The 24,743-nt window shown below is 40.3% G+C and overlaps 4 protein-coding genes across 4 annotated transcripts; 2 read left to right on the top strand and 2 right to left on the bottom strand.

The window, feature by feature from the left end:
* The first annotated feature begins 360 nt into the window (after nucleotides 1–360).
* On the top strand, nucleotides 361–2,066 carry LOC130749594 (transcription factor RAX2-like). Its single transcript, XM_057602972.1, has 3 exons — nucleotides 361–554; nucleotides 663–792; nucleotides 1,117–2,066. Exons 1-3 carry the CDS (start codon nucleotides 419–421, stop codon nucleotides 1,808–1,810), a joined length of 960 nt encoding a protein of 319 aa, XP_057458955.1. The 5' UTR covers nucleotides 361–418; the 3' UTR covers nucleotides 1,811–2,066.
* A 5,460-nt stretch (nucleotides 2,067–7,526) lies between these two features.
* Nucleotides 7,527–8,840, bottom strand: LOC130743780 (uncharacterized). Its single transcript, XM_057596009.1, has 3 exons — nucleotides 8,261–8,840; nucleotides 7,827–8,098; nucleotides 7,527–7,697 (listed from the first exon to the last, which is right to left on the bottom strand). Exons 1-3 carry the CDS (start codon nucleotides 8,838–8,840, stop codon nucleotides 7,527–7,529), a joined length of 1,023 nt encoding a protein of 340 aa, XP_057451992.1.
* Nucleotides 8,841–9,373: 533 nt separating this feature from the next.
* Nucleotides 9,374–10,522, bottom strand: LOC130743779 (glutathione S-transferase T3-like). Its single transcript, XM_057596008.1, has one exon. It carries the CDS (start codon nucleotides 10,520–10,522, stop codon nucleotides 9,374–9,376), a length of 1,149 nt encoding a protein of 382 aa, XP_057451991.1.
* A 3,116-nt stretch (nucleotides 10,523–13,638) lies between these two features.
* Nucleotides 13,639–24,149, top strand: LOC130747132 (probable CoA ligase CCL7). The gene is made up of 6 exons (XM_057599973.1): nucleotides 13,639–14,718; nucleotides 15,063–15,252; nucleotides 22,468–22,613; nucleotides 23,119–23,186; nucleotides 23,270–23,372; nucleotides 23,649–24,149. The coding sequence occupies exons 1-6, from the start codon at nucleotides 13,714–13,716 to the stop codon at nucleotides 23,760–23,762; spliced, it is 1,626 nt and encodes a 541-aa protein (XP_057455956.1). The 5' UTR covers nucleotides 13,639–13,713; the 3' UTR covers nucleotides 23,763–24,149.
* Nucleotides 24,150–24,743: the final 594 nt, after the last annotated feature.

Genomic DNA, 24,743 nt, shown 5'->3' with positions numbered 1-24,743 from the left:
TTTGGAGTTATTTAAATCATTCAAGATATACTTTTAGTAAAATTGTCTTAACTGGTGTGACTTAATAATATTTTGATAGGATTGTATAAATGATCTTATATAAAGTTTGAGTTAAATTACTCTAGTTCTAAGTGGAACAATAGTACATACGTTTAAGTATATTATTAAAGATTGGATCACTTAAGAATAGAATGATTTTACCAAATATTTAACTTGACTGATGGAAATAATCCTAAAATTTTATGTTTTTCATTTAAGTTTCTGCATCTCTCTTTTTCTCTCTGATGTACTTAATAAAATAACAAATATATATGCACAGTTGAAAACCGAGGTCTTCTTATTATAAGACACAAGCTAGCAAAGTCCTTACAAGAGACTAACAGAGATATCATTTCAGACTTCAGAGAGAGGGAGAGAAATGGGAAGAGCTCCTTGCTGTGATAAGGCAAATGTGAAAAGAGGACCATGGTCACCAGAAGAAGACTCAAGGCTCAAGGAGTACATGGAGAAGCATGGAACTGGAGGAAATTGGATTGCCCTTCCACAAAAAGCTGGTAAGTAGTAAAGACAAAATCACCACATTAACATATATAGCTCTCACCATATTTCAACCTCTTTATGATTCTATGGACTAAGTTCTTGTAACTGATCTATGATTGTAGGATTGAAGAGATGTGGAAAAAGTTGCAGATTGAGATGGCTCAACTATCTTAGGCCCAACATTAAGCATGGAGAATTCTCAGAAGAAGAAGATACAATAATTTGCAGCCTTTATGCTAATATTGGAAGCAGGTACCATTTTATGCACCATACATACATAGCTATCCAGTCCCACACCATAGCAAATTTGTTGTACTCTTTATTATCCAGATCCAGAACATTGACATGGACATTCTTAATCTTTCCCTTTTTCCTTGATCAAGTCTAAAAGGGGCAAACAGTAAACTTCAAACTAGGGATTTCAAGTACCATTTTCAAACCTTGTCATTATCTAGATAGCTATCTCTACATTTAGACAGCTATGTTCCACATGGATTCCATGTTTAGATCTAGCAACATCATATGTTTGCTTGATGAAGACATTTTGAATATTTTTTTTCCCACATGACATTGTAGGTGGTCAATTATAGCTGCTCAGTTGCCAGGTAGGACTGACAATGATATCAAGAACTACTGGAACACCAAACTCAAGAAGAAGCTCATGAGTTTCAGAAGACAACCCTACCAATCCTCTCCTCAGAACCCACCATTAATAATCCCTTCTCATTACAGAGACTTTTGCAGCTCTTACCCTGCAGCAAATAACACATCTTTCACAGGACTTGAACCAATTTCTGTTTCTCCAAGTAATTATTTCACAAGCACAAACTGCATCAGCACAACCTCAATGTCTCTCCCTTTTTATAACCAAAACCAAGAACCCTCCTTGGTTAGTGCTTCTGCTAGTCCCATGCAATATCAGTATCACCCTATGACAGAAAATTTGTTCATGTTTGGAAGTGAAGGAAGTTGCAGTTCATCATCTGATGGGAGTTGTAGCCAGGCTAGTCATGGAATCAAACAAGAAGAAATAATGGGTTTTGATCAGAATCTCATGATGTACAACAAGTCCATTCTTAGTGATGTTAACCAATGTGGACAAGAAAGCCCAAATGGGTGCTTATTCCAAACTCAATCTCAGTTGGACTATGATTTGGAGGTTATTAAGCAGCTTGTTAGCAGTAGTAATAATGGGTGTTTCAATGTTGATGAAAACAAGACAGAGGAGAAGGCTATGGCTACTATGGCTATGTATAACTACGACAACTGAGTGTAAGTAACTGAGCACACTGACTGGAGGTAAAATCAGAAAGATATGTTTCAGTGAGTGGCATGGTAGTGGGGGAGATTCATTAGATTCAGAAGAAAAGACTAGTTTGTGCTCCTTCTGATTCTGGGGTTCAGTGTTCTTTCATGAAATTAGACTTTTCTTGTTTTGACAGTACATTGTAGTAAAAGCTTTTGTTTTGTTTATATTTTTGTGAAGTACTACTAGTAATGATTATGATGATGTTAGATTTTAACAAGCAATCTCTCCACCAATCAGATTACTGTTTTGCTAATCAATGTCTGAAAATTAGAGAATATTTTTTTATACAATATATTATCAATTATCAAATAGTCAATTCTGTTCGAGTTCAAGAAGGATGCAATTATTATGAAAGATAAATTTCTCTCCAATAAGTCATGTTTTGAATTTAAAATTTATAGTTATTTATTAATTAGATATATTCATTTTTAATCAGTAAGTCATGTTTTGAATTTGTAAAATTTCCTCTTTTATGAAATTTTAAAATTTAAACTCAAATGTATACATAATTTGTGATTTGTCAGCTGGTGAAGTACCGTTGTGAGAAGTCAATGGAAGCTTGTCTACCACAAACCTCGATTATTTTAACATTAATAAACAAAAAAGTGCGATGGTGGAGAAATTTTGTTGTTTTGTGTGGAAGTCTGGGAATTAAAGCTGAAGAATTAACAACTCAATTATTAAACACAATCTTACTAGTAATCTTTTGCACAATTTTTTCCCCTTAATTATTCCTAACGACTAGACAAAACCCGCCAAACTTCTATCTGACCTGGTCTGCGTCGAGCATGGATACTCAGATAATGTTGAATGTTGATCAGTGTAGAGCATAAAATTTTATTCACACTAAAAACACACTCACACTTAGAGATATATGAATAAAATATTGAGGGATGGATAAGAGATATGAGATTGAGATGACAGATAAAAAGAGATAATGAAATAAGATAATAGAAAAGTGAAGTGTCAAGTAATCAAAATTTTAATAGAATTATGGGTTCAAGAATGTATTATATGTGTGCATTTATAAAAATGAGTTGGGTTATCGACATGTTATTTGTGAGAGTGATTCTCTTGATGCTATTCATATGCTGGATTTTCCCCCTTTGACATCGCACTTGGGAGCGTTGTTGGTGGAGATTGTTGATATTTCAACATGTCTGTGCGTGTTAGTTTCAGATATGTCCCCCGTGAGGCTAATATGTGTGCTGACATACTTGCTTATTTGGGCTTGCGTTGTCAATTTGGTCTTCAGATTTGGCTGTTGCTCCTGGCTGAGTTGAGTCTGATGCTTGCCTCGAATCAGCTTGTTGTGCTAGTCGTGTTTAATTTTTGGCTTCCTTGTTTTTAGCTTTCATCTATTCAACAAAAAAAATAAAAATATACTTATAGTTGCATACGTATAATAAGTAGGGTGAATAGTCAAATTGGTCCTTGCATGTGTCACAGACTGATAAGTTGGTTCTTGGACTTAGGAATTGCATCTTGTAATCCTCAATGTTGGTAAACATACCTCAAGTTTGTCCCTAAAGTAAAATTCGTTAGTGAAGGTTAAAAGAATAGTTGAGTTGGCACATTAAGTGCTACTTTGATCTCAATTTTGCCACCGAAGTTATCAATACTCAAATGGTCAACACCTCTCTCTCTCTCTCTCTCTCTCTCTCTCTCTCTCTCTCTCGCCCTCACACACACACACACACCACCACGACCACCATTCTCCTCCACCACCACCCCTTTCCCACCTCTCCCCCCCCACCACCACCCTTCTCTCATAACTTTTATGTAGAATGAACAATAAGATGATACGAAAAGATGTTGAAGGTCACAAAATCCCTCGATTATGTTATGGTGCAAAAATGGAAGAGTTACCCTTGGCAAAACACTACAAGGATTTTGCTCCCATTGCTTTCATCTTAGCCTTAACCTTAGGTTTTTTAGGCTCCATTCCCTTCATGTTAATCTCAGAACAAGAATAGCTCTACTTTACAATGTGTTTGTGAGTTCTCAGTGCCTTGATTGAAGTTCATATTGGAACTAGCATGCATTGTCATAGTACTTGTGACCACTTTATGCATATGATTTTGGGACTTATCACCCAAGGGATGTATCTGAATCTACACCTACTTCTCCTCCTCCTCCTCCTCATTTTGTTCCTTCTTCTCCTTTTTCACGTTATTGTTAGGATTATAGTTATTGCTACTCGCGATCACAATCGCGTGGATTGATTTGGTAACAATGGAACATTTACAAGCGAACGATGTGATGATGAGCGAAGAATCTTGGCATTTGGGGTTTGATGCAAGCTCTAACACAACCCATGCAACCTCAACTTGCACTTCCATTAGACCTTATTTGAGGATCTTGGCGAAAACAGAACACACGCCATCATGGATCATGTGCTCTGCACTCTCTGAGTCATAATCAAGACGACTGATTGCTCTAGAGTGTTCTACTGACCTTCCTTCTTGCCTTCCTTAATGAGTTCTAGCCACAGACTGGCTCCACCTTCCTCTATGATCGGGGAGAAAGATGTGAGAGAATGGTGGTGATGGTGGTGGGGGGAGAAGGGTGGTGGTGGTGGTGATGTTGGAGAGAGCGAGAAAGAGAGCGAGAGAGATAGAGAGAGAGGGAGAGAGAAAGAATGGTGTTAACCATTTGAATAAGGGATCAAATTGGTAGCTTTGGAGACTAAATTGATATTTATGTGCCACTTAACGTGCCAACTCATTTATTCTACTGATGTTCACAAACGAATTTAACCTCAGGACGTTTGCCAATATTGTGGACTATAAGATGCATTTCCTAAGTCCAGGGAGCGACTTACCAACGAGTGACATATTCAAAGACTAATTTAACTATTCACCAACACTAGGTGACTTATTAAGTCCCTTAAAGGCTATGTTAAGGTTTACCCTGCTCTGACCATACGAGTTTTCTTGTTCAATCTATGTATTGACCTTATCCTCTAATTCGTGGAGGGTTTGTTACCTACGTTCTTGTGAAGCCAATTTGTGCCATTGCTGTGAGCGGTCTCAAACAAGCTCGAGGAGTGGAAAACTAGAGGGCTATAGAGTTCATGGAGGAATAAGAGAGTGTGGCAATTGAAGCAGGGGAAGATCGCGAACTATGAGGCAAAAAATGTGCATCGAACGAAGTTTGGTTGGAAAACCCTTGTCGGAAAATTGATACAATGTGGGAGCTTTGAAGAGAACAATGCAAAACATCTTGAATGTTAAGCATGGAGTGGAGTTAATCGATTTGTGGAAAACCCTCTACACATTTTGATTCTTTTCTGGAAGGGATCGTGACATAGTTTCAACAGGGAGACCCTATTTTTTAGACATTTTTTTTATAACTGAAGCTTATTTGCAGCCTTCAAGTTATATTTACATTAAACATCATTATGAGTTAGGGTTATATGAACTTCTTTTGTCTTTGCATTATGATTCAATGACGTTCAATATTGAGGATGTGTTGGGAGATTTGTTGGAATGGGATCGATCTAAGGAAGCAAGGTGGGGGGGGGGGTAGCCCAAAATCAAGGTGTCTCTTGATTTGAGGAAACCTATGAAGCGAGTGAGTGTGCTCAGACTAAATGAGAAGCATATGAAGATTTTCATCAAGTATGAAAAATGGAGAGGAAGTGGATGAAGAAGAAATAGACAAGCTATCTTATGGAATATGGTTGATTGCATCACCGATGAAATTCACCTGGGTGGTAAAGTAAGGTACAAAGGAAGGTGGAAAAGCCGGAGACCACAAGATTAATTTATGTTAGAAAGGAAATGTTGGAAATGAATGGAAGGATTTGGAAGAGGTAAAAGAGAAGATTGAATAGCTGACCACAACCAATAATGGAGGGGTTTCATCTAACAACCAATTAAGGCCAGAAACAGTTGCACAGGAAATAGAAGGAGTAGGTGTCTCCTTACAAAATTTTGGAATGAATGCTAACCAAGTACAAGAATAGGGGAGTGTGATAAGGGTGGATGCAATGGGTTTGGAAGAAACATAAATAAAGAGCTAGATGATACTACAACCTCAATACAAACCAAATAAAAATGGAAGAGGGCCAGAATGGTAGATAAAGAAGATCCTAGGGATAGAGAAGACTCTATGGAGATATGGAGATGGTTAAAAGAAAATCCTAGCATGTTGTGAGTGAGAGTATATAGCATGGTAATAGATGGGTGATGGGTGAATGGAAAAGAAAAACAAAATTGGTGACTTTTCTATGACACATAAACTAGCAATGTTGGGAAATCAACATTATTGGGCCATGAAAATAATATTTTGGAACTGATGTGGGCTTGGGAATCAACAAGCAGTAAGAGCTCTGAATGGGCTCGCCACGAAAGAAGGTCGTGATATTATCTTCCTAATGAAAACCAGAAGGAAGGAGGTAGAAATGGGAAAACTAATTCAAATATCAACTTGGGATGGAAAATATGATAGTTTTAGATTGTAATGCACATGGAAGAAAGCGAGCATTGGGACTTGCCTTATTATGGAGAAATGAGACTGTTTTATCACTTGAATGTTTCTCCATATATCATACTTCTGTCAGTTGTTCTATTGAGGAAGGAGATGAATGGTCTCTGACTCGTGTTTATGGGAATCTTGAGGAAAGAAATAGGTGTCTCACATGGTGCATGCTAGAGCTGGGTATCCGCGGGGGAGACGCAGACCACCCTAGATGTTGGCTCATTTAATTGCAATCTTACGCAGGGCGGGTTAGGCCTCTTACCCAGCTCTAGTGCTTGCTTGATGCCTTGAAGGAAGAACCAAATTGTGTATGAGAGATTTCAATGTAATTATATAAGATGAGAAGAAAACAGAAGAGCAAATCAGGCAGTGACTCAACTTGATGCTTTCATCGTTTGTTTGGAGAAATGCGAGCTGGAGGATATGGGCTCACATGATATAAGTTCACATGGAATAATGGGAGGACTGTGAGTGTAAACATACATCATTTCCCTAATTCCTCATCCGACTTTATTGAAGTTTCTCTTTTTTGCAACTTTTTGAAAAGTCAATATCGCGGCTTCAACGACACCAAATAAAGTCAATCTGGCATCATTTAGAACACGTAAAAGAGGACAACTTCGATACATACTATATAAGAGCAACTCCAATGCTTAGGCTCTTATTTGGGCTTTTATACACTATTCAGCACTATTCTACACTATTCATATGCCACGTCAGACTTAAGAGCCTGCTAAGAGCCTGAAGCAGATTTTGCTCCAATGCATGGGCTCTTAAATTACTATTACAAGGGTCCCACTTTGTCCCACCATACAACATTAAATAATGATATTTATTTTCACCTAATTTAGATTTAAAATTTAATAGTATATCAATACTTCAACTAGAAATTAATTTAATTATTACTTATACTAATTTAATTTAAAATTAATTTTCCTAAAATTTTAAAAAAAGTACATTGTATTGAATTATAGAAATAAAAGAGAGCCAAACTTGAGAGAGAGAGCCTCATTAAAACCTTACTAGGAAAAGCCCAATTGGGATACAAGCCTAGTGAAGGAAAAAGAGTACAACAATCCCTAAGAGAGACCTTAAAACATTACATTAACAAAATAAATACGAAAGGAAATACATGAGAATAAAAAATAAACAACAATACATTTGAAACGAAATACACATCAAGGCGTGAAGATTAAGTTTCATTATTATCGATTTCAGGAAGGTCCCAGATATGCTCCACCAAGTCTGCTTGAAGTTGGCGATGGATTGACTTTTCAATTTGATGTGCTCTCCTTTCCAACATATTTCTAAAAGCGGGAATAGGACCGCTTAATACTTCAGCATCCGATATGTCATTATTGACCTACTCATAAACAAAATTACCTTTGTACGTGTTGCGCTCATCTTCAACAATCATGTTATGCAATATGATGCAAGCATAGATGATTGACTTCATGTCATTCGGATGCCACCAGCGTGATGGACCACGGACAATCGCAAACCGAGATTGGAGCACTCCGAATGCACGTTCCACGTCCTTTCTTGCTGCTTCTTGTCTTTTGGCAAACTTTTGCTTTTTTTCTCCTTGTGGCATTGGGATGGTCTTCACAAATGTACCCCACTCGGGATAGATACCGTCTGCTAGATAGTATCCCATGTGATACATTGTTTCATTCACTCTAAATTTCACCATGGGAGCAGCTCCACGCAAAACCTCATTAAACACGGGAGATTGGTTTAGCACAGTAATGTCATTATTTGAGCCTGCAATGCCAAAAAATGCATGCCAAATCCACAAGTCTTGTGATGCCACTGCTTCAAGCATGATTGTGGGTCTTCCATGATCACCTCGGGTGTATTGACCTTTCCACGCAACTGGACAATTCTTCCATTCCCAATGCATACAATCAATGGAACCTAACATACCTGGAAATCCACGAGACTCCCCCCATTGAAGTAGGCGTGTCATGTCTTCCTCGTTTGGACGCCTCAAGTATTGCCCACCAAATACTTCACACACACCTTCTACAAAATTCTTTAAGCACTCAATTGCAGTACTTTCACCAATTCTAACGTATTCATCAACACTGTCAGCAGGTGATCCATACGCTAACATACGAATAGCGGCGGTGCACTTTTGTAATGGTGATAGACCTTGTCTTCCAACTGCATCAACGGACATTAAAAAGTACGGGTTATAAGACCCAAGGGCCTCTACAATTCTGAGGAACACATGCTTTCGCATTCGAAACCTTCGTCGGAAAAGCTCTTCCGTGTATACAGGATTTTCAGAGAAGTAGTCCTTCATCAACCGCTCGTTCCCAGCTTCACGATCTCTCTTTATTACTCTTCTTGTTTTCTTGGGCCTAACGGTGTTGGCATGTTGTTGTTGTTGATAGAACTCCATCTCCTGCTGCATCATATCTTCAACGAACGTGTCATTCATAAAATCCTCCACACATTCGTTGTAAAATGTGTTCCAGTCGGGTAAATTGTTTGGATCCATTATATGGCACAAATGACAAAATATTGGTGTAATTTGATAGGAGGAATACAAGATGAGAGAACGAAAGAACTGTTGAATGTTGAAATGAATGAAATATGGCATGAATAAATAAGAGAAACAACGGTTATATTCCCAACGGCTATATTCCCCAACGACTATATTCCCAACGGCTATATTCCCAACGGCTATATTACCCAACCGCTATATTCCCAACAGCTATATTTCCCAACCGCTATATTTCCCAACCGCTATATTTCCCAACGGCTATATCCCCAACGGCTATATCCCCAACGGCTATATCCCCAACGGCTATATTCCCCAACATTGACATAGTACTTATTACGAAATTTGAATGATAAAATTACGACATTGACAATATACTAATTAAGAAATTAGAATAACGAAATTACAACATTGATTCAGTACACATGAAGAAGCTAGAATAATAAAGTTACAACATTGATGCAATACACATTAAGAAATTGGAAGAATAAAATTACATCACTAATACACATTAAGAAACACAAGAAGATTTAAGACATTCCTAGTTCACTTAAGGCGAAAGCACGTAGTGCGTTATGCGTACGCAACTCCTCATCGTTCATTCCAGATGTGTTCTTGTTAAGGATATCCATATATGCCCGAAAGTTCTCCGCCTTCTTAAATTTGAGTTCTTCTTGTCTCAATTGCAGTTCACTTTGTTTCAGTTGTTGGTCAGCTTGTTGCAAATCTAGTTCTCTGTTCCTTATCTCCCTAAAATTTGCCATCATTTCCATTTTAGCCTTCCCCATGGCTAACACATCAGGGTGAGGAGCAAAAGATAGAGTACTTGACGCAGTATCTGTTGTTTTGGCCTTTCTCTTCTCTGCCTTCTTGCCCTTCGGGCGAGTTGTTGGTGGTGTTGCCTCATATTCGTCGCAATCAATTGATGCACTTGGGTCAGTCGATGTTCCGTCGGCGCCAGCTCCTGACTTCTTTTGTCCCCTTGAATTGGTTTTCATTGATTGTCCCTTCCACTTTGGTTCATCTTTCACCATCCGCCATACATTCTCATGTGTGAAATCTTTTTTATGGTCTACCTGAAATAGGGCATGCGCCTCAGCCATGATATCCTTCTCTGAGTGTCCACTTTTCCAAGGAGTGGTAACTTTGTTGTAGCAACCGGTAAAGAATTGAATATCTTTACTCAATTTTCCAAAACGACATTTCAGCATCTTCCCTGTCCTCGGAGGAGTGTCAAAGTCACGGTACTCATCAAATTGGTCGCGGATCCTATCCCAAAACTTTGCTGCCGTTTGATCAGTTCCCACCGTCGGATCCTTAGAAATGTTGAGCCATGATTGAACAAGAAGTAAATCGTCTTTAACCCTCCATCTGGTGCGTTTCTTTCCAGAAGATTGATCCTCATCTTCAAGATCAATATCATCTAGACCCTCGTGTTGTGTATCATCAGGCGTAGCCTCACATTGTGTATCAGAGACTTTTGAACCAGTGCTACCAGTAGGAGGGGCTTGGCTTTGAAATTGGTATTGTGGTGGATACATGGGGTATTGTGGATTTGTGAAATTTTCATCAGGGTGAAGTGGTTGGTTTTGAGATGTATATGGAAACATTTGGTACTGAGAATTATGAACATTGCCACCGGTGTGAGGCGGTTGGTTTTGAGGTGGATATGAAGACATTTGGTATTGAGAATTTTGAAAATTGCCACCGGGGTGATGCGGTTGGTTTTGAGGTGGATATGGAGACATTTGGTGTTGAGAATTTTGAAAATTGCCACCGGGGTGATGCGATTGGTTTTGAGGTGGATATGGAGACATTTGGTGTTGAGAAATTTGAAAATTGCCTCGGGTGTGACGCGCTTGGTTGTGAGGAGGAAATGACGGCGTAGGTCGAAACACATGTGAAGGTTGGTTTCCTTGTTGTAACACCGACGGAGGTTGAGAACTTTCATTGGTGGGAAGTGTTTGATCGTCCAACAAATCATAGTATTGTTGATAATGTTGGTGATCCATTTTGAATTTTGTTTGAATCTTTGGACAAGAGAAAACTCGTGGGAGTAAAAATTGATGTGTAAAATGATGAAGTGCACACTATATATAATGTATAAAAGCTGAAAATGGGAGAGAAACGGTCTGATAACCGGTCAAACCGGTCAGACAACCTAAAACGGTAAAAAAACCGGCTCCAGCCGGTCAAAACCGGTCTGAAACCGGTCCACAACGGGAGGGTCACCCTATATATAAACCCATTTCAGCCCCAATTTCTAACCCTAGCCGTCTCTCCCCCTTCTCTTCTTCTTCTTCTCCCCTCTTCTCTTCCTCGAAACCCTTCTTCCTCTCCCCTCTTCTCTTCTTCTTCTTCTTCTCCCCTCTTCTCTTCCTCTTCTCTTCTTCTTCTTCTTCTCCCCTCTTCTCTTCTTCTCCCCTGCCTCCTCGAAACCCTCTTCTCTTCTTCTCCCCTCTTCTCTTCTTCTTCTTCTCCCCTCTTCTCTTCTCTGTTTCTACGAGCTCTCTCACTGCAACCCCACCAAAACCCACCTCACTGCAACCTCACCACCACTGAAACCCAACCCACCGAAACCCAACCCACCTCACCGCCTCAAACACCCACCACCACAGCCAAAATCCACCTCACCGCCTCCAAACACCCACCACAATCGACTGACCGCCACCCAAATCGGATCCACCAGATCAGATCAGGGGAAAGGAAGCCCCTTTTCGCACATGCAAGTCTCCAGATCATCTCCCTTTCAAGCAGATTGGACATGGGCTCTGAGATTTTTTTTTTCCTATGTAAATATCAGTTGCAGTGTAAAAGTTCCATTGATTATCATTCAGTTTGATTTTGGTTGTAAAGTTTGGATTTTTTTTAAAGAAAATTGATTTTGGTTATGTTCTTGTGTTTCAATTTTGTTGTTCTTCCTTCTTCCCTTCACCATTTCTTCCCTCTGAAAGTAGTTGATGAGGAGCATGTGAGAGAAGATAATAATTTTTTAGTGTAAGAGCTCATAAAGCAAGAGCTCTTGCAGAAGAGCCTCTGCACTGTAGCTAAGAGCTTGAAGGCTCTCTCCAATGCAGGAAAAAAATAAGAGCCGGCTCTTAGCAACTCCAGCTGGGCTAAGAGCCCAGCGTTGGAGTTGCTCTAAATAGCAGAGTAAAACAAAGGTGGGAAAGGGAAACAGTGGTGGTGATAGAGTTGATGAGACCAGCTGACGCGACCCAAAATCCTTGCTTGTTACCGATCCAATTACATTGCCATCCACGCCAGCCTCCAACTAGTCAATTGTCTTCGCACTAAATTCCAACACACCATTTCCTTTCCCACCCGAATCTTTTTTTTTTTAGATAAGCCAAAATTTATTGAATGAAGTACAAGGGGTACTTCAACCCAATTCAGGAAAAGATAGAAACAAAAGAGGAAAAGACACTAACCGGAAAAGCAGCTCAAAACAAAAACAAAAAAACCCCCCTCTCACTGGGAGCAAGTCTTTATAGGAATGTCTCATTAAAACCTTGATAGGAAAACCCCCTTGGGAAAAACCTAGCAAGGAAAAAGAGTACACTAACTATAAAGACTAAGCAGCACTCCCAGGAGAAATACAAAAACCCAACACAACCCCACTTAAAGTATTATTCTCCAGCTAACAAAACCAGATTCCATCATACTGCATCACCACCAAACAGCACGCACAGTTCCAAAGGCCATTCCACAAGCCAAAACATCACACTAGGCACAAGTCACAGGACATAATAGGTTCCTTCCAAACAGCCCGTGAGTGCAAGCAAAGAAAGTAGACAACCACCCCACAAAACATATAATGCAATTCCATTAACAGACCAGCAAACCAGCTCACATCATAAGCCTTGAATGCATGATAGTGGAATAGAGTGCCAATCATAAAAAGAGTAACAGAAATCCTTGACATTTGCTTTCATCCAAGTCCAAGAATGTCTTTTAATTTGATCTAGAGCCTCTTCGTGATTAAATTGATTCCCTCTGAACACAAGTGAATTCCTCCCTATCCAAAGTGTCCAAAGTATTGCCAGCCACACAGTTAATGAAACCCGCCTTTGGATGTTGCTCCAACCAATTTTAAACTGCATGAGATGGTCCCTTGGAGAAGATGTCGTGCCTAGGTTCACTCCAATCCAATCTGCCGCACGCTGCCAGAGATGCGTCGAAACCGGGCACGAAAATAACAAGTGCCAAGTGGACTCCAAATGACCATTACAGAGGCTACATTGTGCTTGCCCCTGATCATCCAGTACCTTCCTCTTAATTAGATTCTCCTTGCTGGCAATGCGATCAAGAAGGACTCGCCAAGCGAACGCTTTGACCTTCGAAGGAGCCAAGGACCGCCACACATCAGAAAGCGCCTGATCTGGTTCCAAAGATAAAGATCCCTGCAAAAAAAGATAGGCAGAATTAACTGTATAAAGACCATCACCACTGGACAGCCAAGTCCAGTGGTCAGGAGACCCCTCTACCAACGGAGTTCCTGCGGTATCAGACATCAAGCTTGCTGCCCAGATTTGCTCTCGACCCACCAATGGTCTTCCCCACAAAAGCTCCCACTGCCATTTACCATTAATCCAGTTTCCACATTGGTGTATTGAAGCCCATTTTAATTTTGACAAGTGATATAAACGGAAGTATTTAGCACCCGAATCTGACTGATAACCCCACGACCCCTTAATTTAAAACGATTAACACTCAAAACGTCAACTCACTTCCGTCGTTTCGACAATAACTTAATAATAATTATATCAAATAAATACACTTTGATTTCTGTGCCTCCCTTCATTATCCAATTCAACGACAAGGAACCGCCACAAAAACCACCACTGTCTCTGCGTTCACCGTCGTTCCAATGCAGAGATCTGGCTATGGCTCCGATGGAATCTACAGGTCTCTGCGACCCTCTCTGGTCACAACGAAGAACCCAAACCTCTCTCTCGTCTCACACCTCTTCACCAAGGTCTCATCATTCCCCACAAAACCCGCACTCATCGACGCCGATTCCAACCAAACGCTTTCGTTCTCCGAGCTGAAAACGCTCACCGTTAAACTCTCCCACGCCCTCCTCCGCCACTTCAACCTCGCCAAAAACGACGTCGTCCTCTTCCTCGCCCCCAACAGCTTCCTCTACCCTGTTTGCTTCCTCGCTGTCACTTCCCTCGGCGCCGTCGTCTCCACCGTCAACCCCACGTATACTCTCCCCGAAGTCTCCAAACAAGCTAACGACTCCGCCCCGAAGCTCGTCATCACGGTTGCGGAGTTATGGGATAAGGTCAAACACCTCAACATCCCCGCCGTGTTCCTGGAACCCACCACGGTGCCGGATTCGAGTGTTATCAATATCGATGAGCTGATTGGGCTTGAACTTGCTGGGTCGGTGACTGATTTTCCGGCGAGGGATATCAAGCAGGGAGATACGGCGGCGCTGCTGTATTCATCGGGGACGACGGGGGTGAGCAAGGGAGTGATTCTCACGCACGGGAATTTCATTGCTGCTTCTTTGATGATTGGGTTGGATGATGAATTGGCAGGGCAGATGCACGATGTGTTTCTCTGCGTTTTGCCGATGTTTCATGTGTTTGGGTTTGCGGTTATCACGTACTCGCAGCTTATGAGAGGGAATGCGGTGGTGTCGTTGAAGAGGTTTGAGTTTGAGCTGGTTTTGAAGACGGTGGAGAAGTATAAGGTGACGCATTTGTGGGTTGTGCCTCCGATTGTGCTTGCTTTGGCGAAGCATGGTTTGGTTGATAAGTATGATCTTTCTTCGTTGAAGCATATTGGTTCTGGTGCTGCACCTCTTGGGAAAGAGTTGATGGAGGAGTGTGCCAAGCGTTTCCCTAATGTCATTGTTTGTCAGGTGAGTGAGTAACTCACTTGCATGACATGAGTTCGTGTTACCTGCGGTCAGGGACTTGCATTCACGTAGTCACGCAATCTAAGTCTGATAAAGATTAGTTGGTTCATATATTACATCAAAATCTGATGGTAGATATAAATTTAAAATCTGAGCTGACCAATCTTAATTGGACGACTCAAATTGTGTGACTGCGTGAATGTATGATATCCCTGGCTCAAATTGTGTGACTCCAATTTCCATGAGGTATTTGTTTTGTTCATCTGTTGTAAAATTTTGATTGTGACCTGGTGAGTGCTATTATTTGATATGGACATGGTGGTTACTTGTTGTTGTTGTGGTTACAGGGTTATGGTATGACTGAGACTTGTGGGATTGTTTCGGTGGAGAATCCGAGGATGGGGGTTCGGCATACTGGCTCAACTGGAATGCTTGTCGCGGGAGTGGAAGCTCAAATTGTGAGTGTGGATACCATGAAGCCCCTACCTCCTGGACAGTTGGGGGAGATCTGGGTGCGTGGTCCTAATATGATGCAAGGTAGTACAATGTAATCCAACATTTATGTGTGAAATACCAAACTTATTAATTGATGTGGGGGTGGTGGGGGGTTGGATATTGATTTAAGCTTTGTGATTTAAGGCAAAGTGATGACAATCTCGGGCCGTGTTGCCTAAAGATGCTGATCAGTAGTGTCACATTTTGTTTTATTTGGAGCTAAGACCATCAACAATAGTAACTAAATTTCCTAGGCCATAGAGGTTAAACATGTATTATATAATCTATTATCACTTGAATATGTGATGAACTCACAGAAATGCTACTGGTTTATTGAAGAAAACAGAGACTCAATCCTCAAGTACTGAGGTTGAATTCTCAGGAATTACACAGAAGAATCAAGAACACTAACAAGAACCCTAGCCTCTGGAATTCGAGATCCAGAATCTCCCAAATCCTAACCAACTGAATAACTACCTGTAACTTCCCCCTTTCCCTTATTTATACTACTCAGTAGTTCTAACAGAATCACAACTATTAACAGAATTAGCCAGCTGTACTCTAACAGAAACAACTAACCATGCCAGCTGTTTATTAACAGATCAACTAAGAATAACAGTCACACTAAGTTGTGACCTTCCTCTTGTTTCTTCTCTCATACACCTTCTTAATTGAAGGTCTATGCTCATCAATACCCCCCCTAAAAGTTTCACCTTGTCCTCAAGGGGAAAATCAGGAAAAGCTTCATGGAGCTGGGCAGCAGATTCCCAACTGTTCTCACAAGCAGGTAAAGAGTGCCACTGAATTAGCACCTCAATCTGGCCCATTGTGGTTTCCCTAACAGCCAGCACTGATTCAGGTTCCACCAAGAGCTCATGATCTTCATTCAAGGCTGCTGGGAGAGGTTGAGGCTGAAAATTAGTCCCCACAGCCTTCTTGAGGAGAGAGACATGAAAGACAGGATGCACTCTACTGTGAGCTGGTAGCTCAAGTCGATAAGCCACAGCCCCAATCTTTGCTACAATAGGATAGGGTCCATAATACCTAGGACTCAATTTTTCATTCATTTTCTTGGCCAAAGACCTCCTTCTATAAGGTTGTAACTTGAGAAAAACCTCATCACCAATTTGATAATCCACATCCCTCCTCTTCTTATTTGCATATGTCCTCATCATGTCCTGAGATTTTAAAAGATTAGCTCTCAGATCTGATAGCAATTCATCCCTCCCCACCTGCAAATCATTTACTGCAGCTATCTTGGAAGGAATTGTAGTCCCTTGAAGAAGCACAGGTGGTTCCCTACCATAAAGAGCTTGAAAAGGAGACATTTTGGCAGATCGGTTGTAATTGCTGTTGAACCAAAACTCTGCCCAAGGAAGACAAGTAACCCATTTCCTTGGCCTGGATCCAGTAAGGCATCTCAGATAAACTTCAAGGCATCTATTGACCACCTCAGTCTGACCATCAGTTTGAGGATGGTAGGCTGAGCTAAACTTAAGTTGTGTGCCTGACACTCGGAACAGTTCCTTCCAAAAACTACTGAGAAATAAAGAGTCTCGATCTGAGACTATGGTTGTTGGGAACCCATGAAGTCTCACTACCTCATGAAGAAATAAAGCTGCCACTTCAGGAGCTGTAAAAGGGTGCCTTAAGGGAATAAAATGAGCATATTTTGTCAGCCTATCCACCACCACTAAGATTGTATCCTTGCCATTAGATTTAGGCAAACCACCAATAAAGTCCATGGACACATCTGTCCAAACCTGAGTAGGCACAGGTAATGGCTGAAGCAGCCCTGCAGGGGAGAGATTGTCAAATTTGTTTCTTTGACATGTGTCACATTCTGCCACAAAATCTCTTATGTCACTCTTCATCCCTTCCCAATACACCACTGCAGCCAACCTTCTATAGGTTCTAAAGAACCCTGAATGTCCTCCCAACAAAGAAGCATGAAACTCTTTGCAAAGAATTGGAATCCTAGAAGATTGCTTGGACAGAACCAACTTTCCTTTATAAAACAACCTGTGATCCTTCAAAGTATACCCTTTATGAGCCTCAGGATCCACAATCAGATCTTGTACAATGGCCTGTAGCTTGGGATCTTGCAACATCTCAGTTTGCCACTCCTCAAAGTCATTCACCTTAAGAACTGACAATGCACAATATGAGCTTCTCCTGGACATGGCATCAGCAGCTGAATTGTCCTTCCCAGGCTTATATTGTATCTCAAAGTCATAACCTGAGAGTTTGGAAATCCATTTGAACTGCCCCTCTCCCACAACCTGTTGCTCAGTAAGGAACTTCAAACTCTTTTGATCTGTTCTAATTATGAAATGCCTTCCTAAGAGATAATGCCGCCACCTTTGGACAGCTCTGACCACTGCCATTAACTCTCTTTCATAAACTGATTTAGCTTGACTTCTATCTGAGAGTGTAGCACTCCAGAAAGCCAGAGGCTTCCCTTCCTGAGTCAAAACTGCTCCTAGACCAGTACCTGAAGCATCTGTTTCCAGAACAAAGACCTTGGAAAAATCTGGAACAGCCAAAGTAGGTATCTCTGTCAAAGTGTGCTTAAGAGCTTCAAAAGCCTGTTGGGGACTAGGTCCCCACTGAAAACTATCTTTTTTCAGTAGCTGTGTCAAAGGCCTAGCTATCTTGCCATAATCCTTGACAAACCTTCTATAGTATCCAGTAAGACCTAGAAATCCCCTTAAGCTCTTCAAGTCTTTAGGGACTGGCCACAACCACATAGCTTCCAATTTCTTTGGATCAGCTGCCACAGTTCCAGCAGATAACACATGTCCTAGATATTCAATCTGGCCCCTTCCAAACACACTCTTCTTACCATTGATTTTAAGATCATGTTGGTCCATCAATTGCAGAATTTGTGTCAAGTGAACAACATATTCCTCCATGGTCAAACTGTAAATCAAAATATCATCAAAAAAAACTAGAGCACACTTTCTCAAAACTGGTCTCAGCACCTCATTCATCAGAGACTGAAAAGTGGAAGGAGCATTGGTGAGGCCAAAGGGCATCACCAAAAACTCATAGTGGCCCTCATGGGTCCTGAATGCTGTCTTTTCCACATCCTCTGCCTTCATCATAATTTGATGATATCCTGATTTCAGATCAATTTTGGAAAACACTCTAGCTGGACCAATCTCATCTAAGAGTTCATCAATGACTGGAATAGGAAATTTATTAGGGACTGTGATTTTGTTCAAAGCCCTATAGTCTACACAAAATCTCCAGCTACCATCTTTCTTCCTAACCAAAATCACTGGACTTGAATATGAACTAATACTAGGTCTAATGATTCCAGCATTGAGCATTTCAGCCACTAACTTTTCTATTTCATTTTTTTGGTAATGGGGATACCTGTAAGGCCGAATGTTGGGAATGGATGCACCTTCTTTCAGATGAATGGCATGGTCATGTCTTCTCTGAGGGGGCAATTCAGTAGGTGCTGCAAACAGTGCTGGAAAATCTGACAAAACTGCCTTCAACAACTCTGGAGTTTCCTCTGCTTTAGCCACCTCTTTTTCTAACATTTGATATTGAAGCACATATCCCTCTCCCTGCTGTTGAATGGCTTTAACCAATGCATTCATGGAAGCTCTCTTCTTCAGCAATTCAGGCTCCCCTTTGAGGACTACCTTTTTATTTCCCAGTTTGAACTTCAAGGTCAGCTCTTCAAAATTGGCTTTGATGTCCCCCAATCCTGCTAGCCATTCTAGACCAAGCACAACATCCACTCCTCTTAATCCAAACAAAAAGAAATCTTGAGTTACCACAAATCCTTGAATCTGCACACTGAGATTCTTACACACCCCCTTGCTTTTTACTACATGTCCATCCCCTACTTCTACTGTGTAAGCTGGAGTTTCTGTAATCTGTAACTCCATTTCTCTTGCCAAGGACTGAGAAATGAAATTATGTGTTGCTCCACAATCTACCAGCACCACTATGGCAGTTCCTTTCAATTTTCCCCAAACCTTGAGAGATTTCCTTGAAGAAATTCCCTGTATACTGTTTAGTGACAAGTGCTTTAACTCCATAGCTTCCTCAATTTCTTCAGTGAGAGGCTCTAGTGTCTCAATCTCTTCTTCCTCACCATCATCCCTCAGCAACATTACCCTGAATTGCTTATTCTTACAGATATGGTTTGGTCCAAACTTTTCATCACATCTGAAACACTCCCCCTTTCTCAACTTTTCCTTCATCTCTTCCCCAGTGAGTTTTCTGTAAACTCCTCCCCTGGCTGACTTACCTCCTACTCTCTCATTAACACTACCACTAGATGATTGCACTGTGCCCTGAGTTACACTACCACTACCACTTTTCTGTCCAGTATCAATTTGCACAGATTTCTGAAAAGTTGTGGATCTAAAAGGTGGTTTGAAAGAGGAATTATACCTGCTAGTACTGCCAATTCCAGCCTTGCTCACAGCCAGGTTCTTCTGTTCCACCATCAAGGCTTTCTTGACCATGATTGTTAGGGATTTGGGCTCATAGAGCTTGATTTCTGCTGCAATTTCCTCCTTGAGTCCATTAACAAAAATATCCATGTAATGCTCTTCATCAATTCCCTTGAGCATTCCTGCAAATCTCTCAAATTGTCCTACAAACTCTTCAACACTACCTTCTTGCTTCAAGGCCAGCAAAGCCGCAAATGGACTAGAATTCGAGGTGAGTTGAAATCGTTCCAGCATGGCTTCCTTGAACTTGGTCCAAGTAGTCACCTGGTTGCAGGTTTCCCACCATTGGTACCAGCTCAATGCCTTTCCATCCAAGGCCACCATAATCGCTTGTACCTTCTCTTCCTCAGTCGCTCCCTTCAGTCGGAAGTAGCGTTCCAATTTCTGAATCCAACTGTACGCATCTTCTTCACCCTGGAAAACTGGAATGTCAAGCTTCCTCCAACGCTCTGTTTGTGCATTTGCAGTGCGCTGAAGATTCTCTCGCGCATCAGCTTCGTCTCTTACGCTTCCCGGTTGTCCTCCGTTCACGGTGCGCTCCTCCTCCATTCGTCGGCGTTCTTGCTCGCCGTCGCTGTCGCCGTGCTCGCCGGCTCGCCGGCGCGTCATCGTCTCGACAATCGCTTCCAGATTGCGAAACCTCTGCTCCACGCGTTCATGCTCGATCGCACGCTCTCTCCGTTCTTCGTCGCGAATCCTCCTGTCTTCTTCGCGATTCCTGCGTTCTTCCTCGCGATCGCGATTCAGAACCTCAATGAATCTCTCAATCGCTTCCACTCTGGCTTCCATTCTGCTCGCTACCATAGACAAATCGATACCACAGCTCCTGGATGGAGCTCTGATACCAATTGATGAACTCACAGAAATGCTACTGGTTTATTGAAGAAAACAGAGACTCAATCCTCAAGTACTGAGGTTGAATTCTCAGGAATTACACAGAAGAATCAAGAACACTAACAAGAACCCTAGCCTCTGGAATTCGAGATCCAGAATCTCCCAAATCCTAACCAACTGAATAACTACCTGTAACTTCCCCCTTTCCCTTATTTATACTACTCAGTAGTTCTAACAGAATCACAACTATTAACAGAATTAGCCAGCTGTACTCTAACAGAAACAACTAACCATGCCAGCTGTTTATTAACAGATCAACTAACAATAACAGTCACACTTAGTTGTGACTTTCCTCTTGTTTCTTCTCTCATACACCTTCTTAATTGAAGGTCTATGCTCATCAATATGCCTATTCTGTTTTCAGCTGATTCAGCTTAACCAATCTTGGCCCCAGTTCATACAATTTTACATTTCCCTATTATTTATTTTCTTGTCTGGAAAACATGAATATGTGTAATGCTTTGACGTCACAGGATATGGACAGGGATAACTTAGAAAGCTGGGAAGATTATGGCAAACACTATATATCAGTGATGAACTTTAGCATGTTAGTCCTTTGTGAATAAAGAATAAAAAAGGGTATGAAATACTATTTTGATAATTGAGTTGGAGCACATTTCTCCAACAAACTATTTCCTTCTTCGTGTATGAAAAATCTTTGTGGGAGTCATATTTCATCTGATCACATATCTGTGCAATTCATTCTGAACTGTGGTGGGGAGCATCTTTCTTGAAGTTTTTGTCTGACTTTCTAAGTGGGACTGTAACACATACTCTTATTTCACTCCATTCTTTTCACTGGATGTGGATGGTCAACGTGCTTTATGCTAGATATTAGGGCACTCATTCTAAGGATTATGAGAAGTAATGTGTTAGATTACAAGCTAGACTGATATTTCTAACAGAAACTGTCCCTCTTAAATGAAAAAGTGAGGAATTCTTTTGGCACAATTAATTAAGCACCAGAGTTTGTATAATAACTCTGCTCAGCACTTTGGCTTTTTTCTTTCACTTTCCTGGTGAGTAAAGATGCAGGGGTTGATTAAATGGTGAAACTTAAGCTTTGCTTGCATTTTTTTCCTTCACAGTGTAATTTATCTGTGTGGTACTGTGGTTATATTCAGCCCTGGATGAACTTGTTTATTGAATGATTTTTTTATCTAATATTTGACTCTTGCCAGTGTGTAGCTGGCACAAGAGCATAAAAGTGCCATGAATTTAAGTTTCTGTAGCCTTGGCCCTTGAGTATATTTAAACCTATATGTACTAGTAATTTTCTGTGAAAGACTGAATGTGGTTTTAGCTGACACAACAAATTTAAAATTTGAAATATAAAAAGGCAACCCGGTGCTATATAACTCCTGCAATGGCAGAGCCTTGGGAAGGATCTGACCAAGTTTGGATCTATTGTAGGAAGCCTTACTTTGCAGTTGCAAGAGGCTGGTTCCAGGGCTCGAATCTGCGGCCTCTCAATCACATGGAAGTGATTCTAACCGTTGCGCCATAATTTGAAATATGCTACCACTAAAACTCCAGTTTGAGAAAAATTAGTTGATAAATAGAAGGGGATTTCCCTGCGGCCTCTCAATCACATGGAAGTGATTCTAACCGTTGCGCCATAATTTGAAATATGCTACCACTAAAACTCCAGTTTGAGAAAAATTAGTTGATAAATAGAAGGGGATTTCCTATGGGATGTCTGGAAATACAGCCCAGTGGCTTTAGCAGACAACTTGGTGTTTCTTAGACGGCATTTTTTTTAAGCTTATTGACCTGAATTTTGTTCAAGATTCCTTCCTACTTCATATGCAGTTTGCATTTGATTTGTAGTTTGGCTCTTTTCCTGGATGCAATTTCATACAGCTATTATGAAAATTTTCAGGTTATCACAACAATCCACAGGCCACTAGATTGACTATAGATAAACAGGGGTGGGTACATACAGGAGATCTTGGATATTTTGATGAGGATGGACAACTTTTTGTTGTTGACCGTATCAAAGAACTTATCAAGTATAAAGGGTTCCAGGTATGTAATCCAAATGCCATAACAATGATGAACGAAAGATTTGTCTAGCGTGCCAAATACACATGCACTCTCACATGTCTGAAATCTCAACCAAATTTCCTGTCAGGTTTACTTGAGTAATAGAAAGATAACCGGGTGTTGAGTTGTATTCAACAGTGTAATCAAATAGCGGCGGTAGCAGATTGTTGGCTAATCATGACGCCACTATTGCCCACTATAGCACGCTATTCCCGCTATTTGCTGCTAAATAGCAGCCGAAATAGCGGATTTTTGGCTCACCGCGATCGGGATTTTACAACACTGATTCAACATATGTTAATCCCCAAATAGTTTGTGAAAGTCTAGTAACTTCAGTGCATCATGTGTAGTGTGTATGCTGCTCTGTGTGGGTAGCTATTTGTTTATAGCCCTTCTGGTTATAGTTGACAATGAATATTTAAATTTGTGATAAGGGATTGTCATCTTTCTGAATTATTTTCTCTTTGCCTCATTGTTCTACTTTAAGGTTGCGCCAGCAGAACTTGAAGGGCTTCTTGTTTCTCATCCTGAAATACTTGACGCTGTTGTTATCCCGTAAGTGTTTCACACATGAACTTCATTCAGTTCTACCTACATTAGTAATTGGAATTCATGGTAGAGTTTCTTCCATTCTGTAGATACCCTGATGCTGAAGCTGGTGAGGTTCCAGTTGCCTATGTCGTTCGTTCACCCAATAGTTCACTAACCGAGGAAGATGTTCAAAAGTTCATTGCTAATCAGGTAAGAGAAAGATAAAGGACTAGCTTGGTCTCTTACTTGCATTCATGAAGTTATAACATCTTCGACCTGTGAATATACATTGCAACTTAAAGGGAGGACTAAAAATTAAAAATCGATGTTTCATAAACAGACTCGTCATTTGCATATCAACACTATGATGCCTGAATGTAGCATTCATTTCGTGTTTACACTGCTGATCAATTGATCACATAGCTTCTGAACGATTAATCTTTGTGCATTTTTTCTGTTGTCACTTATTGTTGTTTTTGTTTGCAGGTAGCACCCTTCAAAAAATTGAGAAGGGTGACATTCATCAACACTGTTCCTAAGACAGCATCAGGAAAAATTCTTCGAAGAGAGCTCATTGACAAAGCACGATCCAAAATATAACAATATTATAAATATTACTTGATTTTCAGCCATTTTCAAGGTTCAATTATGTGATAGAACCCACCAAAAAAATCATGTGATAGAACCCAAGTTCTTTGGGAATCTCATAGGGTACGATGCATAGCAGCTCAAATGGGAATAAGGAGTAAAATTATACAATAGTGAAAATAAAAGGGCTTTACGGTGCTAGAATACTGTGAAAATAATTTAATGGCGGCCCAATCCAATTTATGGCGGGTATGTAGTGGTCGTAGGAACCCGGGAAAAGTCAAGATTAATTTCTGATGCTTTTTTTTAAAAAAAATTATTGGTATTGAATGTAATAGTACTATCTGTTACATTAAAATTCTAATTGTAAAAGATCTTTTTTGTTTTGTTTCTTCTCAATTTTCCCTGTTTTAACGTCATGTATTTATATTATCAATCATCTCATACAGAATAAAAAACTTACGAAGAATATAGTATAAAAGATGAGTTGTCTAAATGATCAATGAGAAAGTGAAATTTATGTAAAAGAAAAAAGTGAAGAATGAATAAATCATTACTCAATTTTCATGTACTATGATAGTTATTTATTTTTTCTTTAATTTTGAAAAAAAAATTAAAATTGGAAATAACTAATTATAAAAGTATGTGTCGTTTTATAAGATGTTAGTGTGTATTATATGAGCACACAAAAATTCCTACTTTGAGGCGAAGATAACCACATCTTTTTGAGATGAGCACTACTAGATGGTCCGACATTTCAATTTAGGAATCGAACTAATTGAAATTATACTTAATCATGTTTGTTTGTAATTTAGTTAAGTTAATTACTCAGACAAATTTAAAAATCAATAAACAATCAAAATAGTGTAATGCTCAGCCATGAAATTCATTTCATGCCATAGAGCAAATTCCTTCTAAGACTAGCTCATAGAGTGAAGTTTTTTACTGTCTATATACACAGAACTCCAACATAAAACTTTATTAAAGATGAAA

The sequence above is a fragment of the Lotus japonicus genome, chromosome 3 (assembly GCF_012489685.1).
Source record: "Lotus japonicus ecotype B-129 chromosome 3, LjGifu_v1.2".
In the NCBI taxonomy this organism is placed as follows: Eukaryota; Viridiplantae; Streptophyta; class Magnoliopsida; order Fabales; family Fabaceae; genus Lotus; species Lotus japonicus.
The sequence above is the reverse complement of the archived record's forward strand: the minus strand, read 5'-3'. Positions and strand labels throughout refer to the sequence as shown.